General features: G+C 44.1%; 1 protein-coding gene across 8 annotated transcripts in view; it reads left to right on the top strand.

Moving 5' to 3' along the window:
* The first annotated feature begins 16586 nt into the window (after nt 1-16586).
* ppargc1a (peroxisome proliferator-activated receptor gamma, coactivator 1 alpha) overlaps nt 16587-23007 on the top strand; it is a 44851-nt gene continuing 38430 nt past the window's right edge. For all 8 annotated transcript variants that reach the window (XM_029674559.2, XM_029674554.2, XM_029674555.2 and 5 more), the window contains exons 1-2: nt 16587-16761; nt 20109-20288. In XM_029674559.2, coding sequence (XP_029530419.1) covers nt 16714-16761; nt 20109-20288 — 228 coding nt within the window. In that variant the 5' untranslated portion in view covers nt 16587-16713. The remainder of the gene's footprint in view (nt 16762-20108; nt 20289-23007) is intronic.

Below are 23007 nucleotides of genomic sequence, written 5' to 3'. Positions count from 1 at the left end.
ATACCCCATGCAACAAATGAGTGTGAACAAATGTTCACACATCTCCCACTATCGGTTGATCCTTTGGAAGCATGATGTATGTCCATGGGGAGGCCTTAATGTAAAGACTGTGTGAAAGCAAGACTTGCGGCCATCTTTTTATATAAGAGTAGCTGTGATATTGCCACAAGCATTGCTTTCAGTGCGCCGCCCACCAATGTCCCTTCCGATGTTGGCCAACACATGTTTCAAATGCATTAGTCACCCTGTGAGTGGGATAGTCCTACACACAGACCACTGATAGGCCACTTCATTAAATAGACTACCTATACCTTGAACACAATACCCAATAGTACTTTAAATAAGGCTGGACAGACTCCATCTTCAAAGATTAGCCTTAAATCTGTCAACCACCGCGACACTAAACAAAACAAAAATCTATATGCTGCATCTACCAGACAAAAAGGGTAGAAAAACCAACCAATCAGAAACAAAAGCAATCCAAAATTCAAAAATCACAACACAGTCTATTTTTAAGCTCGGCCGTCTTAATTGGCATGAAGAACACAATCAGAGAAGCCTGGGTATGTGAATCAGACGCTACCCAGAAGCCTGGGTATGCTTCCAGAGCCCCTACTATCGTGTTCTGTGTCACTTCCATAGGTCCCCTGCTCTATGTGTGTGTGTGTGTGTGGGGGGGGTCCATCTGGGCCCAGTGAGGTCATTGCACACCGGCTGCTCAAGTAAGGTTTCACCATGGCTTCTGGGTAGCGTCTGTGGCCACTGGGCACGCATGGCGAAGCAGATGTGTAGGTTTACTGGTAGAAAAGGCCCTGGGATGGCAATAATCATCAAGCAGACACAATGTCACCACCGCTTACAAAGCATGTCCCCAGCTCCAGGTTTCTGTGCAATTTCATGTTTAATGAGACCTATGTGGCTTGCTAATTTAGGGAGACAATTGCTCCTTGCATGCTCAGGTGGAGTTAATAGGCCCTTGAAAACAAAACTGGACTGAGCCCAGTTTATTCCATAGAGTGAAATGTTATTCCTTGTTTGGGTTGTGTGTGTGTTGTGTTGTATGTAGTTATCTATGTGTACCTCTAAAGAATACATTGGTAAAACGTAACATTACGTTTCTCTTATACTTGTGTACTAATGGTGCATTTATATTAACAACAAATGTATAAATTTTGTTACATTGTAATTTAATAGTGGTATTACACAATACAAAATCTTCTTTGAATTATTCTAAAAGATGTTTAATACCATCACAACCCATTGGGCACAAACTGGTTGAATCAACGTTCAATCAACAATTGTCAACGTATTTTGATGTGGAATCTACATAGAAAATGCACTAGATTTGAAAAAAGTAATCAACTGTTGTTTTGAGGGTGAAACTTCAACCACAGGTTTATTTCGTCATGTTAACCAAATTTCAATTTAGACAAACCTTGTATAAAATATGTTGAATTTGAACCTTTAAAACAGCGTTATATCAACTATTAGAAGAACAAAAAACAATAGGCTGGAGAATTGATATCTCTACAACTACCCTTTGGTCTCCGATACAGGGTTTTAACCAAGCCCAGCCCTGCTTAGGTATGATATTTGTCACTGACTATTACCAATGTGCTATCGTGAGAATGAAGGTTGAGAGATCTTCACTTAAAAATGAAATACATTCACTGTTGCTATCAAAGTCATTCCAACGGGTAGGTTTAACAGAGCAAACAAATTGGGACCATACTTTATCACTCATATATCATTAATGATGCTATTTAGGCCTATATACAGTTGAAGTCGGAAGTTTACATACACTTAGGTTGGAGTCATTAAAACTTGTTTTTCAACCACTCTACAAATTTATTGTTAACAAACTATAGTTTTGGCAAATCGGTTAGGACATCTACTTTGTGCATGACACAAGTAATCTTTCCAACAATTGTTTACAGACAGATTATTTCACTTATAATTCACTGTATCACAATTCCAGTGGGTCAGACGTTTACATACGCTAAGTTGACTGTGCCTTTAAACAGCTTGGAAAAGTCCAGAAAATGATGTCATGGCTTTAGAAGCTTCTGATAGGCTAATTGACATAATTTGAGTCAATTGGAGGTGTACATGTGGATGTATTTCATGGCCTACCTTCAAAGTCAGTGCCTATTTGCTTGATATCATGGGAAAATCTAAGACCTCAGCCAAGACCTCAGAAAAACAATTGTAGACCTCCACAAGTCTGGTTCATCCTTGGGAGCAATTTCCAAACGCCTGAAGGTACCACGTTCATCTGTACAAACAATAGTACGCGAGTATAAACTCCATGGGACCACACAGCTCAGGAAGGAGACGCGTTCTGTCTACTAGAGATCAACGTACTTTGGTGCAAACAGTGCAAATCAATCCCAGAACAGCAGCAAAGGACCTTGTGAAGATGCTGGAGGAAACAGGTACAAAAGTATCTATATCCACAGTAAAACGAGTCCTATATTGACATAACATGAAAGGCTGCTCAGCAAGGAAGAAGCCACTGCTCCAAAACCGCCATAAAAAAGCCAGACTACGGTTTGCAACTGCACATGGGGACAAAGATTGTACTTTTTCGATAAATGTCCTCTGGTCTGATGAAACAAAAATAGAACTGTTTGGCCATAATGACCATCGGTATGTTTGGAGGAAAAAGGGGGAGGCTTGCAAGTCAAAGAACACCATCCCAATCCTGAAGCGCTGGGGTGGCAGCATCATGTTGTGGGGGTGCTATGCTGCAGGAGGGACTGGTGCAAAATAGATGGCGTCATGAGGGAGGAAAATTATGTGAATATATTAAATCAACATCTCAAGATATCAGTCAGGAAGTTAAAGCTTGGTCGCAAATGGGTCTTCCAAATGGACAATGACCCCAAGCATACTTCCAAAGTTGTGGCAAAATGACTTAAGGACAACAAAGTCCAGGTATTGGAGTGGCCATCACAAAGCCCTGACCTCAATCCTATAGAAAATGTGTGGGCAGTACTGAAAAAGTGTGTGCGAGCAAGGAGGCCTACAAACCTGACTCAGTTACACCAGCTCTGTCAGGAGGAATGGGCCAAAATTCACCCAACTTATTGTGGGAAGCTTGTGGAAGGCTACCCAAAACGTTTGACCCATGTTAAACAATTTAAAGGCAATGCTACCAAATACTATGTAAACTTCTGACCCACTGGGAATGTGATGAAGGAAATAAAAGCTGAAATAAAGAATTATCTCTACTATTATTCTGACATTTCACATTCTTAAAATAAAGTGGTCATCCAATCTGCCCTAAAGGGAATATTTACTCAGATTAAATGTCAGGAATTGTGAAAAACTGAGTTTGAATGTATTTGGCTAAGGTGTATGTAAACTTCCGACTTCAACTGTAGCATTTGCAAAGTAATCAACAGCTATTGTTTAATCTCAACCCAGAATTCAACAAAAAATAGACTATACATATAGGTCTAGGGCAGGGGTCCCCAAACATTTTTGGCCCACGACCCAGTTTTGATATAAAAAGAAAAAAACCCACCGTGTAAAAAAAGTAATACTTTTTTGGGCCTTCCTCAGACACCGCCTAGTATATAGGTCCTGGATGTCAGGGAGCTTGGCCCCGTGATGTACTGGGCCGTACGCACTACCCTTTGTAGCACCTTACGGTCAGATGCAGAGCAGTTGCCATACCAGGCAGTGATGCAACCGGTCAGGTTGCTCTCGATGGTGCAGCTGTATAACTTTTTGAGGATCTGGGGACCCATGCCAAATCCTTTCAGTCTCCTGAGGGGGAAAAGGTGCTGTCGTGCCCTCTTCACAACTGTCTCAATGTGTTTGGACCATGATAGTTTGTTGGTGATGTGGACACCAAGGAACTTGAAACTCTTGACCCGTTCCACTTCAGCCCTGTTGATGTTAAATGGGACCTGTTCGGTCCTCCTTTTCCTATAGTCTACGATCAGCTCCTTTGTCTTGCTCACATTGAGTGAGAGGTTGTTGTCCTGCCACCACACAGCCAGGTCTCTGACCTCCTCCCTGTCTCATCGTTGTTGGTGATCAGGCCTACCACTGTGGTGTCGTCAGCAAACTTAATGTTGGTGTTGGAGTCGTGCTTGGCCACGCAGTCGTGGGTGATCAGGGAGTTACGGAGGGGACTAAGCACGCACCCCTGAGGGGTCCCAGTGTTGAGGATCAGCATGGCAGATGTGTTGTTGCCTACCTTCACCACCTGGGGGCGGTCCGTCAGGAAGTCCAGGATCCAGTTGCAGGGGGAGGTGTTTAGTCCCAGGTTCCTTAGCTTAGTGATGAGCTTTGTGGGCACTATGGTGTTGAACGCTGAGCTGTAGTCAATAAACAGCATTTCCAAATAGGTGTTCCTTTTGTTCAGGTGGGAAAGGGCAGTGTGGAGTGCAATAGAGATGGCATCATCTGTGGATCTGTTTGGGAGGTATGCAAATTGGAGTGGGTCTAGGGTTTCTGGGATAATGGTGTTGATGTGAGCCATTAACAGCCTTTCAAAGCACTTCATGGCTACGGACGTGAGTGCTACGGGTCAGTAGTCATTTAGGCAGGTTGCGTTCTTGGGCACAGGGACTATGGTGGTCTACTTGAAGCATGTTGATATTACAGACTCAATCAGGGACATATTGAAAATGTCAGTGAAGACACCTGCCAGTTGGTCAGCACATGTCCTGAGCACATGTCCTGGTAATCAGTCTGGCCCCGCAGCCTTGTGTATGTTGACCTGTTTAAAGGTCTTACTCACGTCGGCTACGGAGAGAGTGATCACACAGTCGTCCGGAACAGCTGATGCTCTCATGCATGCCTCAGTGTTGCTTGCCTAGAAGCGAGCATAGAAGTGATTTAGTTCGTCTGGTAGGCTCATGTCACTTGGCAGCTCGCGGCTGTGCTTCCCTTTGTAGTCTGTAATAGTTTGCAAGCCCTGCCACATCCGACGAGCGTAGTATGATTCAATCTTAGCCCTGTATTGACGCTTTGCCTGTTTGATGGTTCGTCGCAGGGTATAGCGGGATTTCTTGTAAGCTTCCGGGTTAGAGTCCCGCACCTTGAAAGCGGCAGCTCTACCCTTTAGCTCAGTGCGAATGTTGCCTGTAATCCATGGCTTCTGGTTGGGATATGTACGTACAGTCACTGTGGGGACGACGTCCTCAATGCACTTATTGATAAAGCCAGTGACTGGTGTATTCCTCAATGTCATCAGAAGAGTCCCTGAACATGTTCCAGTCTGTGATAGCAAAGCAGTCCTGTAGTGTAGCATCTGCTTCATCTGACCATTTTTTTTATAGACCGAGTCACTGGTGCTTCCTGCGTTAATTTTTGCTTGTAAGCAGGAATCAGGAGGATAGAGTTGTGGTCGGATTTACCAAATGGAGGGTGAGGGAGAGCTTTGTATGCGTCACTGTGTGTGGAGTACATGTGATCTAGAATTTATTTCCCTCTGGTTGCACATTTAACATGTTGATAGATTTGGTAGAACTGATTTAAGTTTCCCTGCATTAAAGTCTCCGGCCACTAGGAGTGCCACCTCTGGGTGAGTGGTTTCCTGTTTGCTTATTTCCTTATACAGGTGACTGAGTGCGGTCTTAGTGTCAGCATCTGCCTGTGGTGGTAAATAAACAGCCACAAAAAGCATAGCTGAGAACTCTCTAGGCAAGTAGTGTGGCCTGCAGTTTATCACAATATACTCTACTTCAGGCAAGCAAAATCTAGAGACTTCCTTAGATTTCGTGCACCAGCTGTTGTTTACAAATATGCACAGACCGGCCCCCCTCGTCTTACCGGAGTGTGCTGTTCTGTCCTGCCGGTGCAGGGTGTATCCCGCTAGCTGAATATCTATGTCATCACTCAGCCACGATTCCGTGAAGCATAGGATATTACAGTTTTTGATGTCCCGTTGGTAGGATATTCGTGATTGTACCTCGTCTAGTTTATTGTCCAATGATTGCACGTTGGCGAGAAATATTGACGCTAACAGCAGCTTTCCTAGTTGTCTTCTGCGGGTCCGGACGAGGCTTCCGGCTCTTCGTCCTCTGCGTCGCTTCCTTTTGCGAATAATTGGGAAGTCTGCCCTGTGAGGTGTTTGGAGAATATCGTGTGAGTCCTGCTTGTTGTTGTTGAAGAAATCTTCGTCTAATCCGAGGTGAGTGATCGCTGTCCTGATATCCAGAAGCTCTTTTCTTCCGTAAGATATGGTTGCAGAAACATTATGTACAAAATAATTTACAAATATTGCGAAAAAACCCCACATAATAGCACAATTGGTTAGAAGACCGTAAAACGGCGGCGATCTCCTCCGGCGGCGCCGAGTCCTTTAGATTCCTTTTGGCAAACTCCAAGCGGGCTGTCATGTGCCTTTTACTGAGGTTGCGTTGAACACCAAACACAATTCAATATCACTTTATAAATCAAATAAAAAGCCTAGTAATTTGTCAGGAAGTTAACAAATGATATGTTGGATTCACGTCTCCAACTCAACCTAAAATACCTACTTCCTACTCTGAAGACGCGTTGTGAATACCTGCCCTGGAATAAAGCTTGTTGTCCAATAACTTGCACAGCGGTCGTTTGACCACAGGACTCTAGAGGTATTATAGTCAATGCTTATGAACTGAACATAAGTGAATTTCCATATATCAATGACACTAAAAAATATGTTGAATTTTTCAGCAACTTGCAGTAAATGCTAGCATGGCTTTGGTGATGAAATGCGTTTATTGTTGTCTCCCTATCAGGCCACTACATGCTGTGACAAGGGCCTGGATGGTGACACATTTTCTTCAAGCTACCTGACTAAATACTGGAGACTTCAGTGCTACTGGAAGCAAGGGCCTTACCTGGGAGCACAGCAACAGTCTCTCTCTCTCTCTCTTGCGCTCTGTCTCACACAGCCATTCTGTCAACATGTCAGTGCTTTCAGAAATTATTCATACCACTTGACTTATTCCACATTTTGTTGTGTTACAGCCTGAATTCAAAATTTATCAAAATGTATACTTTTTCTCATCTATCTACACACAATAACCCCAATAACCCATAAAACTGAAAACATGTTTTTAGAAATCTTGGCAAATATATTGAAAATAAAATACAGAAATATCTAATTGACATAAATGTCAACACCCCTGAGTCAATCCATGTCAGAATCACATTTGGTAGTGTTTACAGCTGTGAGTTTTTCTGGGTAAGTCTCTAAGAGCTTTGCACACTTGGATTGTACAATATTTTCCATGATTCTTTTTAATGTTCTGTCAACTTGGTTGTTGCTAGACAACCATTTTCAAGACTTGCCATAGGTTTTCAAGCAGATTTAAGTCAAAACTGTAACTTGGCCACTCAAGAACATTCACTTTCTTCTTGGTAAGCAACTCCAGTGTAGATTTGGCCTTGTGTTTTATGTTTATTGTCCTGCTGAAAGGTGAATTAATCTGCCAGTGTCTGGTGGAAAGCAGACTGAACCAGGTTTTCCTCTAGGATTTTGCCTGTACCTAGCTCCATTCCGTTTATTTTTTGTCCTGAAAAACTCCCTGGTTCTTAACAATTACATGCATACCCAAAACATGATGCAGCGACCACTGTGCTTGAAAATATGGAGAGTGGTACTCAGTAATGTGTTGCCCCAAACATAACACTTTGTATTCAGGACAAATGGTTAATTGCTTTGCCACATTTTTTGCAGTATTACTTTAGTGCCTTGACGCAAACAGCATGTTTTGGAATGTTTTTATTCTGTACAGGCTTCTTCTTTTTTGCTCTTTCAATTGGTTAGTATTGTGGAGTAATTGCAACATTCTTCATACATCTTCCGTTTTCATCTGTCACAGCCATTAAACTTTGTAACTGTTTTAAAGTCACCAATCCCTGAGCGGTTTCCTTCCTCTCCGGCAACTGAGTTAGGAAGGACGCCTGTATCTTTGTAGTTACTGTGTTTATTTATACACCATCAAAAGTGTAAATAATAACTTCACCATGCTCAAAGGGATATTCAATTTCATCTTTTTTTTGACCCATGTACCAATAGGTGCCCTTCTTTGGAGTCATTGGAAAACCTCCCTGGTCTTTGTGGTTGAATCTGTGTTTGAAATTCACTGCTCGACTGAGGGACCTTACAGATCATTGTATGTGTTGTGTACAGAGATGAGGTATTCATAAAAAAATCATGTTGAACACTATTATTGTACAGAGAGTGAGTCCATTCAAGTTATTATCTGGCTTGTTAGGCACATTTTTACTCCTGAATTAAATACTTATTGACTCAAGACATTTCAGCTTTTCATTTCTGATTCATTCGTAAAACAAAATCCAAGAACATAATTCTATTTTGTCATTATGGGGTATTGTGTGTAGGCGAGTGACAAAACAAATCTCAATTTAATTCATTTAAAATCCAGCCTGTAACACAACAAAATGTGGAAAATGTTACTACCGAAACCAAGTGAATTATATTATGGCACCACGTCTCATCTCACTAACAATTGCTACCTCGACTTATTCCATCATGACAACATCGTGCTCCCCCTTATTTTACTGTAGTTAGCAGGCTTACAACTTGTGTGATTGTTGAGGCTTAATTTAGCATCCAAACAGCTTCATAGACGATGTCTGAAAAATGAGTAACACTTTACTTGACACCCAGCGTCATAACAGCTGTCATAATATGGTCAGAACACTGTCATGACATATATTGTGTTATTTTATAGCTGGTCATGACACCTACATAAGAGTGTCCAAACCCACTAAACCTACCACAGTAGTTATTTTATGGTTGGATATGGTCCATACATAAGAGTCAAAACCCACTAAACCTACCACCGTAGTTATTATATGGTTGGATATGGACCATACATAAGAGTGTCAAAACCCACTAAACCTACCAGCGTAGTTATTTTATGGTTGGATATGGTCCATACATAAGTGTCAAAACCCACTAAACCTACCACCGTAGTTATTTTATGGTTGGATATGGTCCATACATAAGTGTCAAAACCCACTAAACCTACCACCGTAGTTATTTTATGGTTGGATATGGTCCATACATAAAAGTGTCAAAACCCACTAAACCTACCAGCGTAGTTATTTTATGGTTGGATATGGTCCGTACATAAGAGTGTCAAAACCCACTAAACCTACCACCGTAGTTATTTTATGGTTGGATATGGTCCGTACATAAGAGTGTCAAAACCCACTAAACCTACCACAATAGTTATTTTATGGTTGGATATGGTCCGTACATAAGAGTGTCAAAACCCACTAAACCTACCACCGTAGTTATTTTATGGTTGGATATGGTCCATACATAAGAGTGTCAAAACCCACTAAACCTACCACAATAGTTATTATATGGTTGGATATGGACCATACATAAGAGTGTCAAAACCCACTAAACCTACCACTGTAGTTATTTTATGGTTGGATATGGTCCATACATAAGTGTCAAAACCCACTAAACCTACCACCGTAGTTATTTTATGGTTGGATATGGTCCATACATAAGTGTCAAAACCCACTAAACCTACCACCGTAGTTATTATATGGTTGGATATGGTCCATACATTAGACTGTCATATCCCACAAAACCTACCACACAAGACAAAACATTCCATTACACCATAGTCTACTTGTCAATTGTATGTTTATGTCAAATGAAATTTTCTGAAATTGGCCATATGAAATTATAATTGTAATTGCGCACACATTAATGTCAGACTTGCACCTACCCCAATGCTGTTTCTGATGACTGGGATGAATGCAGGATGAGATTTCAGGAGCAGGACAAGACACACTCTTTGTGACTGATGTCTGACATAAGGGCATGTATGTGATATGTATATGATTATGATGGTCATAATGCTTCATAACAGTGCCATAAAGTGTACTTTCTTAGTCCAAATAAAGTGACAGGATGGTCATAATGCTTCATAACAGTGCCATAAAGTGTACTTTCTTAGTCCAAATAAAGTGACAGGATGGTCATAATGCTTCATGACAGTGTCATAAAGTGTACTTTCTTAGTCCAAATAAAGTGACAGGATGGTCATAATGCTTCATGACAGCGCCATAGTGTATTTTCTTAGTCCAAGTAAAGTGACACAGGATGGTATTAATATTTTATGACAGTGTCGTAAAGTGTATTTTCTAAAAGTTATTTTCTATTTTCTACAAGAATTCATTACAACAACAACAAAGGACCTAAGAAACAAACTTTCAAATGAAAGGAAACTTCTTGGCAGGGAAAAAACACATTTGAATAAATGGGAGTTTTGACACTTATGTAGGTGTCATAACCAGCCATTAAAACATAATAATATATGTCACAACAGGTGTAAATATATGGGTCATGACAGTGTTATGACCATATTATGACAGGTTATGACAAGTTATGTCAGCTGTTATGACATATTATACAATGGGTTGGTCTAATCCTGAATGCTGATTGGTTAAAAGCGCATTCCAGCCGGTGTCTATTCCACGAGTTACCACCGGCAAAATCTATGACGTTAAAAATGCCTATTTACGCTGTTCCATCTGACTGCGAAATCCACTATCTCATCAGCCCAGCCAGGCAATTTATGAACTTGATCTCTACTAGATAAAGCATATAGACATTATCTCACATTTCTTTTAGACTAACATTTAGTTTTCAACAGTGGAGATTTATTATAAACCTTGCTGTCTATCTTGCCGACATTTGCAACACTTTCAATATTCAAATTCGATCTCCAGCTATCGCTTAGTAAGGAACGTGTCAGGAGTCGGGATGAAACAGACAGGCAAAACAGCCTGGATTTATACAAAGAAATATCAATAGAAAACAGGTCAACTTAAATGAAGTGCAGCAAGTTTGCAGTTTTTCCAACTTCAGTTTGAAGTGATTGTGTTAGCTGTTGGCTCGCTTCTCTGAACAACAGTGTCCTGACGAGAAAGCACATTTTCTATTGCAGGTGAAATCACACATCATTAGCTCATTGATATGAATGTATCCAAATAAATGTAACTAGAAAACAGCTTAAACAAATGCAAACGCAGATACTTTGTTGTTATTATAGCTGCACTGTTTGACGTGACTGTAAGTTAGCCGAAGTTGGCTAGCTAGCAAGGGTTATTTATCTTGTTTTTTTTGTAGGTTATGGGATTGTGGTGTAGTATAGTAGTCTAGGAAAGTCTATGGTTGCCTGGAGTCGTTCTCAATCAGAGGCAGGGGTTTATCGTTGTCTCTGATTGGGAACCATATTTAGGCAGCTATATTCTTTGAGTGTTTCGTGGGTGATTGTTCCTGTCTCTGTGTTTGTGTTTGTTTGCACCAGATAGGGCTGTTTCGGTTTTTCACGTTACGTTTAGTGTTTTTGTATTGTTCGTTTTTCATCTTTATTAAATAACCACGCTGCATTTTGGTCCTCCTCTCATTCGACAGAAGAAAACCGTAACACAGCCAGTATGGCAATAAAACATTTAGAATGAACGACTGGACGAACGATTTAGAACGAATGTCCATAGATACAGAACAAAAAGACTTAATGACTGGGACACGTCTCTGGCAACCGAACCGATAAAATGAACGACTAGCAGGCTTGGATAGCAAGCCTAGATTTGTGTTGGACTATAACTTGTGAAAGGATGAAATAGTATCAATAAATTCATCAAAATAATGTTTTTAATGAAAATATGTAAATCATTATTTGAATATCTTGGTAACCTGTTGTATAAAAGGGATAATGTACCTCGAAGCTGGTGTATGGAGAATATATTGGCACGATTTTCCAGACCTCGACTTCATCTCGGGCCTAACAACAGCCGTGCCAATATATCCTCCAAACACCTGCTTCTCTGGCATTACCACTTAAGTATGACATGTAAAACACAGCTAGTTAGCTAACCAACAAGCTAGCTAGTTTCTCTAGCTTGCTTGACACACTGTAAGGTTAACTTATCATGCTTTTCAGGACAACTCGACATTCCTCTTGCCAATCCTGGTCGACTGTCACGCCCTGACAATAGAGTCTTTTTATTCTCTATTTTGATTAGGTCGGGGTGTGACTAGGGTGGGTAATCTAGGTTGTTTTATTTCTATGTTGGCCTGGTATGGTTCCCAATCAGAGGAAGCTGTTTAGCGTTGTCTCTGATTGGGGATCATATTTAGGCAGCCATTTCCCCACTGTTTTTTTGTGGGATCTTGTTTTGAGTTAGTGCATGTGGCACCTCTGATGTCACGGTTCGTTGTTTGTATCTTTTTTTGTTTGGAGGTTTCGAGTAAATAAATGATGTGGAACTTTAATCACGCTGCGCCTTGGTCAGTCTCTCCACACAACCGTGACATGAAGACCTCATACGACGGTCCACAGTCCGGAACCTCCTACGACGGTCCACATTCCGGCACCTCCTGCGACGGTCCATGGTCCATAGCTTCCAGGCAAGGCGTCCAGTCCTGCTACATGGCAGGAGCCTCCCTCTGCGCCAGTGCCCAGTCCAGGCACGGCGTCCAGTCCAGCTCCAAGGCCGGAGCCTTCCTCTGCGCCGATGTCCAATCCAGACACGGTGTCCAGTCCCGCTCCAAGGCCGGAGCCTTCCTCTGCGCCTGTGCCCAGTCCAGGCACGTTGTCCAGTCCTGCTCCATGGCCGGAGCCTTCTTCTGCGCCGGGGCCCAGTCCAGGCATGGCGTCCAGTCCCGCTCCATGACAGGGGCCTCCCTCTGCGCCGGTGCCCAGTCCAGGCACGGTGTCCAGTCCAGCTCCAAGGCCGGAGCCTTCCTCTGCGCCGGTGCCCGGTCCAGGCACGACGTCCAGTCCCGCTCCAAGGCCGGAGCCTTCCTCTGCGTCGGGGCACTGCGTCCAGTCCAGCTCCAAGGCCGGAGCCTTCCTCTGCACCGAAGTCCAGGTCAGGTCCGGCATCCAGTCCTGCTCCATGGCAGGAGCCTCCCTCTGCGCCGGTGCCCAGTCCAGGCACGGTGTCCAGTCCTGCTCCAAGGCCGGAGCCTTCCTCTGCGCCGGTTCCCGGTCCAGGCATGACATCCAGTCCCGCCCCAAGGCCAGAGCCTTCCTCTGCGCCGGTTCCCGTTCCAGGCACGGTGTCCAGTCCCGCTCCTTGGCGGGAGCCTTCATCTGCGCCAATGTCCAGTCCAGGCACGGTGTCCAGTCCCGCTCCAAGGCCGGAGCCTTCCTCTGCGCCGGTTCCCGGTCCAGGCACGGTGTCCAGTCCCGCTCCTTGGCAGGGGCCTTTGTCTGCGCCAATGTCCAGTCCAGCGTCCAGTCCTGGTCCATGGCCGAAGCCTTCCTCTGGGTGCGGCGTTCAACCCAGCTCCATGGCTGGGGTCCTCCTCTGCGCCGAGGCCCAGTCCGGGCACGGTGTTCTACCCGGCTCCATGGCCGGACCCGTGGTCTGGGCAGGGGCAAAGTCCCACACCAGAGCCGCCACCGATGCTGGAGCCGCGGGATGAGGGGGTTCTTTGACCCGCACCGGCGCCGCCACCGAAGCTAGATGCCCACCCGGACCCTCCCCTATAGAGTCAGGTTTTGCAGCCGGAGTCCGCACATTTGTGTGTGGGGGGGGTACAGTCAGGCCCTGAGCATAGAGAGCCTTTTTATTCTCTATTTTAGTTGGGGTGTGACTAGGGTGGGTAATCTAGGTTGTTTTATTTCTATGTTGGCCTGGTATGGTTCCCAATCAGAGGCAGTTGTTTAGCGTTGTCTCTGATTGGGGATAGGCAGCCATTTCCCCAATATTTTTTTGTGGGATCTTGTTTTGAGTTAGTGCATGTGGCACCTCTGATGTCACGGTTCGTTGTTCGTTTCTTTTTTTGTTTGGAAGTTTCGGGAAAATAAATTATGTGGAACTTTAATCACGCCCTGGTCCGTCTCTCCACACAACCGTGACATCGACTCCTTCTTGCCTACTCCCGTCTCTCGGTCTTCTTCTAGATTCAAAACGTTATGACTGTAGACAGTCTGGTGCCTTATTGTAAAAAAGCAACCCACTGACACAGCAGCATCGCTTTTATCTCAAATTTCCAATGTTGAATGAAAAAACAAAGTGACAAATCATATTGATGCATACACTGTGTATACATAACATTAAGAACACCTGCTCTTTCCATGACATAGACTGACCAGGTGAATCCAGGTTAAAGCTATGATCCCTTATTGATGTGACTTCAATCAGTGTAAATCTACTTCAATCAGCGTGGATGAAGGGCTGGAGGCAGGTTAAAGGATTTTTAATCCTTGAGACAATTGAGACATGGATTGTGTATGTGTGCCATTCAGAGGGTGAATGGGCAAGACAAAAGATTGAAGTGCCTTTGAGCGGGGTATGGTAGTAGGTGCCAGGCACACCGGTTTGTGTCAAGAACTGCAACGCTGCTGTTTTTTTTATTACGCTCAACAGTTTCCTATGTGCATCAACAATGGTCCAACACCCAAAGGACATCCAGCCAACTTGACAACTGTGGGAGGCATTGAAGTCAACATGGGCCAGCATCCCTGTAGAATGCTTTCGACATCTTGTAGAGTCCACGCCCTGTTGAATTGAGGCTGTTCTTAGGGCAAAGGGGGGGGGGGGGTGCAACTCAATATTAAGAAGGTATTCCTAATGTTTGGTATACTCAATGTTTTTGCACTACACATAATTTTTTGGGGGGGGTGCTATTGTGAAACATGGTATTTAATGAAAATATAAATGTAGAATGAACGGTCCATCTTTAGTGTTTCCACTGGGGTACAATAACTACTGCGCACATGGCTTGAAATCACCTCCCCAGTTTAAGCACCTCCTTCCACGTTGAAATGACATAGTGTGCCCAGTGAGAAGGGCCCTTTAAACTTGAAAAAGATTCAACTTGAAAAATACTATCAATGACGCCTCAGAGGCTACATTCACATTTGGTTTAGCTTTTTTACCTGATAAAATATCTTAATTCAATTGTTGGAATTATATCAGATTTATCCTAGGTAATAATGTTAACTTGTATTTGTGAATTTAGCAAAAATGGGACTAGATTAATTTCCTTAGATGAGAATTGTATCTCTTTTCATACCTATAGGGTTTTACATCAAGTGGATTTTCTGTGGAAAGGAATACCACAACCAAAAGGTATGTGTGCCCAGGCACAACCCACTGATGACCTGCTTGTTTGAAATGTCTACACAGAGCTTGTGTTTTTGGTTGTCTGTGCTGCTGTTTCGTATACATGCACTGTTGACACTGTACACATGGTTGATACTTGTCACCTGCTGCACCATGTCTTCTAAAATGTAAATCTCCAGTTTTGAAACAGATAGAAACCTAATGGGGGGGGTAGTAGGTATTAGGTTTTTGTCTTGAAATTACAGCCTAGGCTAAAATGTCTAAAGCTGTAACGTACATTGAGATGGGGGGGGGGGGGACTAGTCATGTCCAAACTTGCACAATTTCCTTTCATTCTGCTGTTATTAGGAAATAATAATGGAAATTCAAAAGTGTCTAACATTAGTTTTGGAGTAGCCTAGCATGCAGGCAGGCTGTCAGCGTGGACATGACGCCTTATGTCAACCAGATGTATCAAATCATGTGGAAGTCATTCATTGTCAATGGAGCAGTCTGCAACGCTACGTTGGGGATACCGCACTAGGCTGTAGTGCGTTCTGTGTACCACGTGCATTTAATATCTTCAACTAGTGCGGTTGCTTTACTGTGCACTGGTACATGGAAGTACACAGACTCCAACTAGCTAGCTTTTAGCAACTTGAAAAGCGAAGCACGTGCATCAAGTACGAAAAATGCGGGCTACACATCTAACAAACAAAACGCATATGCATGTGGTGGAGATTGAGCGTTATGTAAACGGTAGAGACTTTATACACAAGCCTCGCGTCGCCCAGGCGATTCTGAAACCTATACCCCAGTTGGAAATGCAGTAGCCTAGCCTTGAGATATTGGAAAACTTCACAGTAACATAGTTGGAACATCTGGGAAATGTTATTGAAGTCAGACCAATAGGCTACACTTAAATAGGCTACACTTTGTTTGTATAACCTTATGTTTTGTTTTTGTCGCCATGTTCTTCACATGATCCGTTATTTCCTTATAATATATGGGAACTCACAGCGCACCCCTTTTCAATAGATGAGCATCAGTAATTGTCTACTATTTGTTTAACTAAACAGGGTGCGTGGTGTCATAGTAGCCTACCGTGTTACTATATTTAATAGGTTACGGGAATTAATATGCTTATGGCGCAATGTAGACACGTTCAACAAGACAGAGATGTTTCATTGATATCACTGTGCATTTTGATATCTTGAAATGCTGCATGCATGGTGGTGATTCGAGTGTCAAACGTGTGTAGGCCTATAGACCAGTGAGCGGTCTGGGCATAGCAGTGACTTGATAAGCAAAGCAACAATATATGTGGGCTGCGCTAGAAATATATTTTATTTCTCCGTGTCATTAGAATTTACCGATTTTTTTTAGTTGGAACATATTGACGATGCGCGTTCCAGACCCCGCCTGCTTCACAGTACGTCATTGGCGAGTAGTAGGGAGGGGGCGAAGGGACTCACTTCCCTGCCTACTTTTAATAGCTTTGTCATGTGATGGAAGCAGTTGTAAGACAGGTACCCTCAGTTCATTCTCGGTAAGGGGCAGTAGCCTGTGCGAGAGCGAGTGGAGCGCGAGTGGATTTCTTTTTGCCTGATTTCTTTTTTTGTTTCTTTCGGACCGTCATTCAGTGCCTGGATGGCGTGGGACAGGTGTAACCAGGACTCGGTCTGGAGAGAATTAGAGGTGAGCAGTTCTAAAATATCAAACTTATTGTCAACTGTACCGTTCTGGAACGTTTTGGGTGATGGACCTCACAGAACATCCAAAGACGGTGATATCCGATAACGAATACGGCTTTTCCTTTGCTGGTGTTGGCACGGGATGCGTAATATCGCCGCTATTGCGCTGAGGATACGATACGGGGAAATGCACAGGAATACATGACAAGTGGAGGGGATAAAGCAAAATTGCTGCTTTTACTTCATAGTGTCGTGTTTAAGTCGTTATATGTAATGTTGTAGGCTGCATGAGCGGTGCGTCTCTTGCAGCCCTGGAGTTTGCTGCTGGTCGCGTCTCCCTAGGATGTCGTGCAGTCGGAAAGAATGTTTACATGCGTATGGAGATCTTTCCAGTCAAAGTCTGTATTCGCTCTTGTGCTGATGTGAGAAGGGTCCGCTCTTGAAGTCCGAATGACAGAAATGTTTCTAAGTCAGGTATTGTACAGTGACAAAGAACACTCACGACGATATACGTATCTTTTTATCGGGGCTTTATCGGGATTTTACGTGATTTGTTCAGTGGGATTTGTTCAGTGGAAAGTGCAGGGGTGATAACAGGCACGGAGGTTCGATATTACGGAGGAGCATCTTCTCTTACATGTATCGGGCGCGTCTTGACATTTCTGCCAACAACATCCGTTTGGAGGAGTAATCACATATCTGTAGCCTAGTTGCATATTACAAAATAGGCTATGAGAATGTTTTGACCGGTTAATGACAATATTTGCGTAATTGCCATCGGTAATGTTTTTCCCACAGCATACTTAGTAAGCTCTTGGTTTAAAACGCACGGGGTAGATTGACAACTCAAATGCAATGATTTTTACTTGAATAACTGGAAATAATGCAAATAGTGATTTGGAGATGGACGATAGACTATAACTCTGTTATTAGTGTTATGCATGCCTATGCAGTTTGTTTTAGGCATTGAGCTGTAGGCTATAGTCTGCAGTTACCGTCGACTTTTAACGCATTCATGGGATAGAAGCTTATCTTCGATATGAAGCTGCTGTCGGTTTATCAGCTTTTCTCCATCTGTCTATTATCACCACTCGAGGCAAGATTGAATGACAATTATTCGCTTGACAAAATGCCTTGAAATGTCAGTTTAACCCATTACTTATTGACCAAGACCATTGACCTACGCATGTATTTATTTGCTTTCCTTGACAGCCTGGCGAATTACTTTATGCACCAGTAGCACTTCTTTACACTTTAACTTCAATTATTCATATCGATAGATGGATGCTCGGTCGTCTGAGCCAGCCTGTCAAATTATTATAATAAAAAAAAAAACATTTTGTTTTTTTTGTTCCGTATCGGCATTTTCGAGTGTATCAACGTAGTGATCTCTGCTGCCTATCTATTGTGTTGTTCATCCCCCCCCCCCCCCCCCCCCCATTAAAAAGGTGCGTGTATTTCAAGAACCTGTCCTGCTTGTGACAGACATGCTAACTTTATTCTTTATTTTCTAAGTGCGTCAATTCATTCTGAGTTGAGCATAAATCATGCCGTGAAATTTCCAAAGACCGCCCCTTTACAACCAGGGAATTTCACTCAACATCCCCAGTCATATTCCTAATAATCTCACCATAGCAGGTGCTTGTATGTGTTCTGTGTGTGTAAATCACGTTGGCTCGCAGTGGCGGTTAGCGCACTCCCCCCTCGCTCTGTCTGGCGGCGCTATTTCATTAACACCCTTGGAAGTCGATGAGAAGATTGAGAGGAAATGTCAGATCTCTCTTTGATTTCTTTTTTCGTATATCTTGATAAAGTGGGGCATTTTACAGGGCTAGGAGGGATAGAGACTACGATGAATTTGCATCTTTATCCTAGTTTATGGGCAAAGGAGAGGGAGTTGTGTCGTAAATATAACCTATGACTATGTCATCTCATGAGCGCAACCAGAGGCCGGATCGACTATGGCACGTGTTAGCCGGGGCGTTTTTCTTTTTTTGAAGCCTACCTCCCACTTGGTATAGTAGGCTATCTGTCTCTCTGTTGCCCTGAGTCGAACCCTAGGCTCATCTCTCTCCAGTCAGACGCCCTCTCCCTCTCTCTGGCTCCTTGGCGAACTAACTGCCTCCGGGGTATGCCCGAGGGTATCACCATTAACTCTCCCTTAAGTCTGCATACATTGAATCCTGACAACTCTCTAGCCAACATTTATGACATGTGGGGTTCGATTTGACATTTGCCAAACTTAAAACGCCTGTTTATCTATGCATAACGAGGGTGTCAGTGAGAAGACGCGAGAGTAAATTTGGGATTTAAAAAAATACCTGCATTTGGCTCACTCGAGCTGATATCTCCTTGCTTGCCTAGGGGTTTCTCTCTCTGTCGAGTAGAAGTGACTGCCATGTTCCAGAACAAGATGCATTGCGTGCAGTGCTGACATAACCTTGCCTCAAGCAAGCACGGGCCGCTGAAGCAATTAACATTTGTAACATATTGGCACCTGAATAAGAAATGTAGGTTAGCAAAGCGCCTTCCTGGAACGTGTTTACATTGAGCTTGCAACCGTTGGCGCAGAGTCAAACTTCATTGCCCCATCTTCCTCCTCTCTCCACACCACACATATTTAAAGCCTGTGGATCCCCTCAACGCAGTTCGATGAAGCGATGATTTGTGTCTGGAGAGCGGCGGAGCAGCTGTCGCATAGGCCCCTATATAAAAGCGGACAGTGACGAATGAAATGGCAACATTTAGCATCACCGCGGCCCGCTGTATCACATGTACGGGGTGGAAAACGACTGTTGGGTCAGAGTGAAATTTGTGCCATGGCTACCGCTGCCATTGTGTTGACGCGCCCAGGTCAGCCAGTCAGGTGGCAAGTCTAGCCATGCTGTCATTCAAATGAGGTTGACCCCGAGAGTTCAGCCTATCAGTGACATGGACATAAAACCATAGGAAGAATACCCATGGAACACGATGTTGACTGAATTATCAGGCTTTATGAATGTCTGACCAATTAGGCCAATAGGCCTAAGCAGGATTTCCTAGTCTACTAAAACGAACCATGCAGTATGAGAAATGTAAAAAGGTAGGCCTATCAATAAAGATAACTTGTTATCATCAAATACATAATGAATGTCCTCAAGGCCAGGATGTAGTGTACAGATATTGCATAATAACCATAAAATAATACCTGTGGGGGTAACGGCTTGTGAAGTAATGTGAAAAAGTAGCTTTCATCATTTGCCTCAGTGTGCGTGTGTGTTTGTGTGTGTGCGTTGGTACGTACGTGTGTGTCTGCGCACCTTTGTGTGTATTGATGGGTTTTTGACACCTTCCGTCTTCTTGTCTCCCCAGTGTGCTGCCTTGGTTGGCGAAGACCAACCCCTCTGTCCGGACCTCCCCGAACTCGACCTCTCAGAGCTTGATGTCAGTGACCTGGATGCGGACAGCTTCCTGGGCGGGCTCAAGTGGTACAGTGACCAATCAGAGATAATTTCCAGTCAATATGGCAACGAGGCTTCCAACCTCTTTGAGGTAAGAGAGCATATCATACTACAGCTTGTTTTTATCTCCCCAAGTCTCTCTGCTCCCCTTTGCCCCAGTATCACACAATTTATGACACGGTCGTTAACTATTTACGGATATTTTGGTAGCCTGGACTCTTGTTCAGTATGTATTTTTCCATCTAGGAAGTGGATGCTAGGTAAATGAACTCTTCAGAGGTCACCAGCCTGAGCTCAGTCAGCGATAGAAACAGACGCGTCACACTGTGTTTGCTATCTGTTGAAAGCCTTCCAGGTACATGATAAAAACCTCCCGCCTCGTACAGTATGTAGTAGTACCGACTGTATTGAGAGAGGGACTTTATATCCCCCTGAAAAGTACGAAGTCAAGATAACAGGGGTTTGGCGATAAGCCTGGAGACCTTTGTACTGCCCTTTGGCTTCTCTCCCTGACAGTACCTTATCAATCCCCCAAGTCATTTATTACAGTCCAGCCACTGCTCTACTCTGCTGTGGCAGGCATCTAAAGGAGCAGAGGAAATTAAACCCAGCTCTTGGCCCTTTGGCCCCCATATTATGGCCATATTGCGAAAGCCCCCTTTTCCAAAAGGTTTGGGAGGAAAATGTTCAACTTTCAACCTGCGGCACTCTCTCTCATTCAGGGAGGCAAAGTCCACTGAAAGTAGCATGCTGGGGGAAAATAAAGTCATTTGGGACAAGTAAGCTAGGAGAGACAGTTCATTACTGGTTTATCTGTGGGGAGATAGGCGAGGAACATGGAGATTGGTGCTGGCTTGGCTGGAGAGAGGAGAATGCTGGAGGGGAATGCCACTGTTGGTCTGTGGCTTGTCATGCTGTCACGTTTTCGGAGGCGGAAAGTGTGTGTCTCAATGGCCCCAGTAGGGGAGAGGTTGATAGCGGACAGAATTCTTTCCACACACACACACACACACACACGTCTCCCTCCCTCCCTCTGGTCCTTCAACCTAGTGCCAGTGAGGGGCCCCTAGACAGTCCCTTGTGCTCCGGGGTCCTGAGTGCTAGTCGTGTGACTCCGGACCCTCAGAGTGATATGGCCTGCGGCCGATGAGGGGATGGATAAAAATACAAGCTAGCATGTCTGTCAAGTGTGTGTGTGTCACATTTTAAAACACAATGCACTCTTTGAGGTAGCCAGCATAGAGAAACCAGCACTGTACGAAGTGTGTGTGTAGGATACTACATTATTTCAACACACATACTACACAGCTACGATCAGAAAACAGCTGTAACGTTCGAAAAACATCTGAGCACTAATGAATGTGATGCATTTCAAATGAGCTGGCTTTACAATCAATGAATGTATTCCTTGTGCTGGTGGTTGCCATCTGGAATTGGAAAGTGGAAAGTTTTCAAGTTGCCATACGAAGTGCTCAGTACATCATACTGCAATGCTGGGAGTTGGCTCGTGTTATTAGTAATCCTTACTAATCTGACAGGGGAAAAATGGTTGGTTCTCTCTCTGTGTGTGTGTGCGTGCACGCTCACAGATCAGAGGCTTGGGGCTGGGGGTTGCCGCACAAACTTTCTGCGCTTCCCTGATTGGCCTGTGTGGGGCACTGCAGCGCCCAATCACAACGTCAGGTTTTAGAACTGGTTATTGATTGGCCAGCTGTTATGTGAAACAAGTTGGCACAGGGGACTTTGTGTTCTTCCTCTCTCACAATCTACTGCCAATGTTTTCTTAAACTACCTGACTAGAGGTTAATGGGTGTTCGTGGTAGGTCGTCTCTACCCTAACCTTAACCTTAAACAATGCACAAACGAATGAATACACACGCACACACACAAACCTCATAGACATACAAATCCACACACATACTTACATAACTACTGCACACACAAATGCGCATAGTCTCTCTCTCAGTCTCTCTCACTAATTCTCTCTCTTTTTCCACACACACACACACACACACACAGAGTGCTGAAGGGCCCGTTGCTCTGTTTTTTTTATCCCGCATGTGTGATTTGCCATGGAGTTCTTCTAGTGTGCACAGAACAGAACAGGCCCTGGCTGGCAGGCAGATGAGCAGAGAGAGAGATCGAAAGCGAGACAGAGAGATAGGATCGGGGAGCAGCAGCAGAAAAGGCACAGTGGATTGTTGTGAACTTGACGGTTGATGCCCTTCAGTGTCAGTTCGCTTGGCCATGATTCATCTGGAGCATCTCCGGGGCTAAAATGGTGGAGTTGAGTCTGGAGGTGGTAGGGGAGTGGAGGCCGCTTCCCAGGGAGGGTGCCTGGAAGCTGGGTGCAGCTGTCACCGTGGGGCCCCATTCTGGAGGGTGAGCGGTAGGGAGGGGGAACCAAGACGGGGAGATGTGTGCTAGGCTGGGCTCCCTCTGGCTACTGCACACAACTGGAGGGAGGGGGAGAGCGTGAGAGATAAAGAGAGAGATAAACAGATGTAAAGAGACAGAGTGAGAGTGATAGAGGCAGAGAGAGACTGAGACCGATAGAGAGGGATAGACCGCAAGAGAGAGACACCCTCTGATGCCAGAGAAAGAAAGCTTTGTCTTTCCTTCTTTAAGAACAGCCTCTGAGAATCCTTCCTAAAATGGACACCCTGGTTGTGTTTTAATGAACTTCAGTCTCGGTCCAACGCTACTTGGGAAGAAGAACAAGTATTGTTTTTGTAGCGTTGGCACCGATGTAGATGCTGCCGGCCGCGTGACTGGCGGTGGCAAATGTGTAAGCAGCTTTATTATTCTAC

This window comes from Oncorhynchus nerka, linkage group LG12 (assembly GCF_034236695.1).
Source record: "Oncorhynchus nerka isolate Pitt River linkage group LG12, Oner_Uvic_2.0, whole genome shotgun sequence".
In the NCBI taxonomy this organism is placed as follows: Eukaryota; Metazoa; Chordata; class Actinopteri; order Salmoniformes; family Salmonidae; genus Oncorhynchus; species Oncorhynchus nerka.
The sequence above is the reverse complement of the archived record's forward strand: the minus strand, read 5'-3'. Positions and strand labels throughout refer to the sequence as shown.